Genomic DNA, 7,291 nt, shown 5'->3' on the forward strand with positions numbered 1-7,291 from the left:
GTCGCTGTTCCGTCGGCCAGCGTCCGGCACGTCAGCGCGCGGTCGTGCGCGCTGATGCCCGTGGTTGTCAGCGGCGATTCCGTGTCGATGGATATGGTGTAGGCGGTGCGGTTCGGGTCTTGGTTTGAGGAGACCATTTGGGGGAGCGCGAGGGATTCGCAGAGGGATGGGGACAGAGGGGCGCAGATTAGACCCGAGGTGTGCCTGATCATGAAGGCCATTTTGGAGGGGGTTAGGTCGGCGGCGGCGATGATTAGGTCGCCTTCATTTTCGCGCGAGAGGTCGTCGAGGACGACTACGAATTCGCCGTTTTCTGAGAGGGGGGTTGTATGTTAGTTGGGGTTGTTTGCTCGCGGAAGAGGCGGGAGTGGGGTTTGATTGAGGGGGCGTTGACGAACTGAAAGCTTGGATTGTGTCTTCTATGGAGTCAAACTCCTGGGCAATGGATGCTGGCATGCTGGATTGCTTTTGTGTAGGTACTTGTAGATTTCGAAGAAAAGAAAAACTGCCCCGCGCCGGCTACAAGGTATATTTTGAAGGTGGGGTGGAGTGAGTAAGTTCGTTTGAGATGATTCTAAATTTCTAGAGGGTAGATTGGCTTTGATAGGAGAGAAGAGAATATCTGAACAACCAAGGAATAATCTTTCAGTTCGCAAGGAAAAGAATGTTTGAATATAATATACGAATCTAGTAAGCGGAACCGCAGAACAGACTGTCGGATTGATTTGATGTAAGACAAGACAAGGGTCCTTTTAAGCCGAGGCGGATTAGTCATGCCTCAAAATTGCTTTCCAAGCTTCACGTCTGCATCAGTCAGTCACTTCACAAAAGCCCAATTCCGGCCAAGAACCTTACACATCAAATCCTCAATGGCAATGGCAATGGCAACACCTCTCCGCCCCACCTCCCTCCGAAACCTCCATCTCCTCCTCCGAACAGCCCCCCGCTTCGTACACAACCAATTCGGGTCTCACAACACCAGCACCAACAGCAGCAGCGTCAACCCAACCGAAGTCTCCCATTTCAACGCCCTCGCTTCAACATGGTGGGATCCGCACGGCTCCTCACGCCTCTTGCATCTCATGAACCCGCTGCGCCACGACTTCATCCATCGATGCCACGGCATGCAGCCCGTGCCTCCCCCTTCAGCAAACCTGCGGTATCTGGATATCGGATGCGGCGGCGGCATCTTCGCTGAGAGCGCTGCGCGGTTGACGGGAACGGGACTCGTGACGGCGATTGATCCCTCGCCCGAAGTACTGGGCGTTGCTCAGGCGCACGCGAGGAGGGATCCGGGCCTGAGCGGGAAACTATCGTATTTGAATACATCGATAGAAGGATTGGCGAAGCCGGGGTCGGTTGAGGAGCAGTATGATGTGTTGTCGCTGTTTGAGGTCATTGAGCATATAACGCACCCGGCGGAGTTTCTGGATGCGTGTCAGGAGTATGTGAAGCCGGGGGGCTGGATCGTTATGAGTACGATTGCGCGGACGTGGACGAGTTGGTTTACGACGAAGCTGGTGGCGGAAGATTTGGTGGGGATTGTGCCGAGGGGGACGCATGATTGGGGGAAGTATATTAATGAGGAGGAGCTGAGGGGCTACTTTTTGGAGAAGAGAGGCTGGAATAGTCCGATGGTTATGGGTGTTGTGTACGTGCCGGGGCTGGGGTGGAAGGAAGTCAGTGGGAGTGAGAAGGTTGGGAATTATTTTTTCGGAATTAGAAAGGACGAGGTTTGAACAAGGCAGAACGGTGAGTTTGAGATTGGGGCAAAGAGCGTGGTTTGGGGCCACTAGAATCTCACCCTCACCCTCCCAAATTTACTTTGGTAATAGTCCTTGTAATATGTTGTAAGATAGAACCCTCGACTAGCAAGTTATGCTACGTCGCATTCGAAACATTGTACTTTACGTCTTATTTACTTATACTTAATCTTGTCTACTTGTCTAGCGTAGCGTTTATTCATTTGTTATAGTACTCTATTTCATTTATCGTTTTGACCTTTAATTACCAAAGGACGTGTTATTGTCAAAAAAATGGAATTGTTTTTTTCAAGATAGGAAGGCATCATCATGTCTGGAAATGCTACAAATTTTTGAAAGGAGATACTTGGTACCTGGTAGCTATTTCTTAAGCTGATTCCTTCCATTTCGTCGATACCCTCTTTATACAGCTCATGGTTCAGCCGACTTCGAATCCCATACAACACAGGCGTCAGAAGTCGTACACGGTAACAGGAAACTCAAAAGAGCGAAACGAAATAAAGAAATCTTGACTCTCGGGTTATACATCACGGACGGACAAATTCTGGGTATCTGCAAAGCTCAAACTCATCAGATTCCGCCGTTGGCCCAAGGAAAGCAGGAAGTAGATGGACGGTCCTCTCGAAGAGTTCTCTTGACTGCAGCGGTACCTGTAGGCGTTAGTTTCCTTCTTAAAGCAATTCAATGGCTGCTGTTTTAAGACAGGACATACCATCAACTCCTGGAGAAACCCGGTCCGACAGTTCAACATCATTGCTACTTTCTCCGAAAGTAGCAGCTGCCAAGGGAGGACCAAAAACGGCCCACTTTAGAGGTGCGAGAGCAGGAAGTCGTCCGTGGAATTTGGCTCTCTCCTATCTCTACCTGAGCCGAGTATGCTAGGACACCATATGAGATTATCCCAGGTTGATACGGTGTAGAATACTAAAATGTATTTTTTTCATGCCACTAATGTGATACTCAAGTGTGGTAGGTAAGTAGCTCTACAATACAAAATAGAAAATGCCACCGGAAGCTCACAGAAAACCTCTTGAATTTCATGCCTCAACCATTTACCAAAGAGGGGTCTCTAGATCCTTGAATCCGAACATAAGCTCAAACATATTAATGGCCTTATATCCAGTTTCAGGGTATGTTTTCATCCATAGGTCCCATTTTCGCTGTACACAGACAGTGCAGAATCGGCTCCTGCAGTTATCTGGATGATTGTAGAGGGGCCCGTGGCGGAGCCCAGGGCGATGAACCACATGGCCACAGGACTCGCATAACACTCTGTGTCTTTCAACCGGAATTCTCATAAAAGTCAACTTCAGTGGACCCCCAAAGTCCCGAATTACTCTTTGCCGAAAACTTTCCCGAATCGTGTTCATAGAAGCCGTCTGTGTTTGTTGCACATCATCCTTGATAGTTTTTTCTTCAATATCTTTGTTATCTACCACGACCAGCTCCTCGAGCATGTTGTCACGCTCCAAGTTTGGATAAAGAATTACAACAAGTTCTTCAAGTTCAGGGAATACCGCCTTGAGCAATCTCCATATATGTGGGGCTCGAAACGGCAGCGCGCTTTGAGGCCGCATTTGAGAACCAGTGAGAGCTTGGTCCAAATTGATGGCAAGTCGTTTGATGTGCTTGGACCACTCTGGGCCAATGATGGTTCGAGGTCCAGCTGCAGGACGTGGCAACTGGGGTCCACAGGCAAGGTTTTGTTTTCTGTACACAACGTCCAAATCGTAGTTGATGAATATGCTGTATGTCTTGCACCTTAGGTAAGGAAATTCGACTCGCTCATAAGCCTGTAGAGAACAAGAAGTTAGTCCAATCCTGGGCCAAGTTTTGGGGGATGAATAGCAATGTTTAGAGAGCTGCGAGAACTTTTCTGGGGGGGCGGGGGAGGGGAACTTCTAGAGATAGGTTGCAGGTGACTCCTAAACTTGCTAGGAAAAGACACAAGTAGCATCTGGAATATCTTACCTTGAGTGTTGTTGCCCTTGATTCTGAACAAGTATGGACAACTCCTGGAAGTTTACCACCTCCCGGTCGCCAATGAACAAGTCGTGGAACAATAGCCGACTTCCAGATCTGCTCACGTAGCTGTTCAAGATCTCAGAGTCAGCTAAGGCTTTCTTATTGTTTCAGGAGTCAAAAGGTATGTCTCTAGAGTGCATTGCTTCGGTGTACTGTACTCTAAATACACTCCAGAGACTGTATGAAAGAGGATTAAGTTCTCCGAGGAACTTTACACATACCTCGAATGGAAGTTTAGGAAAACAAGTAAACATCCCAAACATCTCCAACACAACATCCGCATTCACTGCCGTTTCGTCAAGCTGAACGTCATTGAAATCCCAATCACTGGTAGGTGCGGTCTCGTCTTTCAGCGTGATGTTATTTCTGAACAGTGAATGCAGAGCAGCAAATAGCTCGCCATCAGAGGGTGTACCTTCAGTCGCCTCGGAAGCAGGAGTAGTAGTAGGCGTAGGTGTAGTGGCATTGACAGCGCTGGTAGACATATGAAGAGGAAGAGAGTGAGGGTGAGACGTCGAAGTGCTGGGACCTCCCATGGGAGAGGTGAGCTCTTGCTCTTGCTTTTGCTCTGCGGTCGTAGCCACGGTCGAGTTAGACATCTTGGCTACGATGGCTCTTCTAAATCAAAGTCAGTAAGATCTGCACTATTAATTGCTAGATACCTATACAAGAGCATACACGTACCTAGAAGAAAGAAAGTGCAATGCCTCGCAGGACTCGAGATATCACTGTGTGGTATCGGCGTCGTGTCGAAAGGGGGAAAGGTAAGGTAGGTGCCAAGTAAACAAACGTGGTTGAACTTCTCCCTTCTCTGGATCGCGGCAAAGAAAAATATCGCTATGCAGTATCGGCGTTGTGTTTGAAAAGGAGAAGCTGTCAAGCGCAGTAAACTCCTCCCCCCTCTAAATCACAGCAAACAATTTATCAAGACTCCCAAAGCGCAAATTTCAGAGTCAGATCGTGGTGATGTACCTCATGAACAAAAAATCCAAATTCAAATCCAGATCGAGAGCTCGACATAATCTGCCAAGACACAAGACAAGTTACAAAATACAGAATACACAATACCTAATCCGTGAGTCGGTGAAGCGTGGCGGAAAAATACAGAGCGAGTGATATGCGAGGGGGGCAGAGCAGACCAGATGGCAGAACACTACTGTACACCGATGTGGTTCTCGTGAGGAAGGCTCGAGCGGTCTGGATGGCTCGGGACGTTGAAGACGTTGCACCTTATGTATTTACCAAATACAGTAAATATTATCATAGTAGGAGCTGCTCTCGCATAGACGTTGTGAGGGGGTGTTGTTTGCCCTTCGCCCTTTGCCCGCTTTCTCAAGAATCTGTCTGAGCTGAGCCAGGGTTAAAAGCGAAAGCGAAAGCAAAATTAAACATGTTAAATCAAAGGTCACTTGAGTTGCGCAAAGGCTTTCTGTAATTAATGTTTATTGACTTGGATCATTCCAATAATTGCTACTTAAGTTAAGTTAAGTTAGTTGCTACATAGGGTATTTATAACACAGTAGCCATACCATTACGCCGTGATGAAGAGGAGAGAAGCGCATTGCTTTCACTGCTTTCATTCCCAATTGCGCCATAAAATTGCATCGTCTGATTGATACAATCAGGGGTATATCCACCATTGTTCCGTTTTCCTTAAAAAAAGTCATACCCCAGCCCGTCTTTCCACTTCCAAGAAGAAAGCAAAGAAGAAAAGGAAAGACAAGTGTCTTCGCTCATGCGCCATAAAATCAAATATAGTTCATACTGAGCCTCAGAAGCGCCAGACGCTCTAGGTTCTCCAGCCTCCATTGGATGCGGATGCATCGTCGACAGGATCATCCAATGGAGGCAAACCCTCGTAATCGGGAAGGGGTGGACCAGTGTAATCACTGAGATCCGCGTTACGATATCCAGGGGGACTTGTTGGAACGTCCTGGTAAAGGGGTGGCTGTTCCAAATCCCAGGAGAGACCCATGCCACTTCTCTCGCTGAGGATGACATTGAAGTGCATCCTAAGCACTCTTGCGGCGCCTGAAGGAGTGACCTTGCTCGGGTTTTTAATTAATGCCATCTCATCGGAAATGATCATCTCTATGATCAAGACGTGGGTGATCTCTGTTCCATCCTCAGATGTCACATCGCACGTTGGGTGTGACTCTGGTCGGACATTGATGGGGAATTCGACCTCAATTCTTCCATCAGGGCTGCTGTAGTCTCCCTTCCAACCATTCTTGAGCTCGCTGTTTCCGATTATTTTGTTTTCCTTGTGAAGTTCTCCCTTCTTGGCATCATCCACATTGCCCAACTTTGCAGAATGCTTTGGGCATGCAGGAGATATAGATTTTTCGTTCTCCTCCAAACGCCATAGTAGTCGTTTTAACTTCCACTGATTCTGTGTTTTCTCGTCGACATTCCTCTTAACAACGCCATCTACGCGCAAAGAGATGTTATGCTGTCCGATTGGGTGTATGACTGCTGGGAATTCACAGTTCACCGTAATGTTGGTGGGAGGGAAAATTCGGATGGACTTTTTCGGGATTTCGGGGGTAAGGATTGCACGCTTGAGGTCGATCACTTTTGATGATTTGATAGGTTCACCGGTCTTAGTGGTGGTAACGGCTGCTCTCAGGATGTATTCGATCTTGGTAGTGGTGCCTTGAATACTCGCAGGTAGGTGGCCTGGCAGAAGAAAGCTGAATGGGAAATTATGAATACCTGGCCTCAGTCATTAGTATATGGCCAAACAAGCTCTTGCTGTAACTCACCTCTTGGCAAAATGGATGGAGCAGTAAGGATGTTCCACTCGTCCAATTGCTCCGTCTGTTTGGTACAGTCTGGGCAGTGAGTGTGATTGCGGAAAGGCTTCTTTCTCGTGACTTCCACGTTGAATCTCAACCTAAGCGTTTCAATGCTCATTTGATCTTCTTGGATGTTTAGCTGGAGCTGTCCCGAGATCAATGCGCCCGAGCTATTCGCTGGTGGGCCATAACAGACGGCCGGTGGCGATTCAATTTTGATGTCGAGAGTGACAGGATGATGTTGTGGGATTGATTTTGTAGAACTCTTTGGGGTGATCAGGTTTGTCAAAGACAGCCTCTTGTTGTGCAAGTCGGGCATCTTGACGCTCAGGTCCTGTGAGAGCAAGGATGAGCCAGACGAAGACGGCGACCGATCTGGAGACGCAGGCCTCCTAATGGTGTTCAAAGGGCGTCTTTTGAATTCCGCTGGAGCTTTGTGAGAGTTGTTGAAGGGGGGTGAGGAATGCGAGCGGAAGAAGGTAGATATCGAGTGGGTCATGGTGGAAAAGGGAAGGCGTTACTGGTGGCGTTTGCTGGGGAAGGACGGAGGCGTGACACATCTGCTGTAGGTACTGTAGAAGTTTTCAAGGCCAGTCGTAGTTGAAGGCGAATGGCAACTAGAAAGGCAGGTAGGTAGGTACTCGAAGATGGAATGGAATGGGAAGGAATAGTCAGATTGTATTTTCCCTTGGTTCCTTTATTCAT

At 48.0% G+C, this 7,291-nt stretch overlaps 3 protein-coding genes across 3 annotated transcripts; 1 reads left to right on the forward strand and 2 right to left on the reverse strand.

Annotated features, from left to right (window-relative positions):
- Positions 1-2: 2 nt before the first annotated feature.
- Positions 3-456, reverse strand: RIB3 (3,4-dihydroxy-2-butanone 4-phosphate synthase; the record flags this gene model as incomplete). The annotated part of the gene is made up of 2 exons (XM_031151752.1): positions 3-313; positions 399-456. Coding segments are annotated over 2 exons (369 nt in total), but the record flags the coding sequence as incomplete, so codon positions are not given.
- Positions 457-869: 413 nt separating this feature from the next.
- On the forward strand, positions 870-1,796 carry COQ3 (Ubiquinone biosynthesis O-methyltransferase, mitochondrial; the record flags this gene model as incomplete). Its single annotated transcript, XM_031151753.1, is given in 2 exon segments — positions 870-1,733; positions 1,749-1,796. 2 exon segments carry the CDS (start codon positions 870-872, stop codon positions 1,794-1,796), a joined length of 912 nt encoding a protein of 303 aa, XP_031003587.1.
- A 3,781-nt stretch (positions 1,797-5,577) lies between these two features.
- Positions 5,578-7,085, reverse strand: LHYA1_G006821 (Uncharacterized protein; the record flags this gene model as incomplete). The annotated part of the gene is made up of 2 exons (XM_031151754.1): positions 5,578-6,503; positions 6,554-7,085. The coding sequence occupies 2 exons, from the start codon at positions 7,083-7,085 to the stop codon at positions 5,578-5,580; spliced, it is 1,458 nt and encodes a 485-aa protein (XP_031003588.1).
- Positions 7,086-7,291: the final 206 nt, after the last annotated feature.

This window comes from Lachnellula hyalina (assembly GCF_007821495.1).
Source record: "Lachnellula hyalina strain CBS 185.66 chromosome Unknown contig00117, whole genome shotgun sequence".
NCBI classification, from domain to species: domain Eukaryota; kingdom Fungi; phylum Ascomycota; class Leotiomycetes; order Helotiales; family Lachnaceae; genus Lachnellula; species Lachnellula hyalina.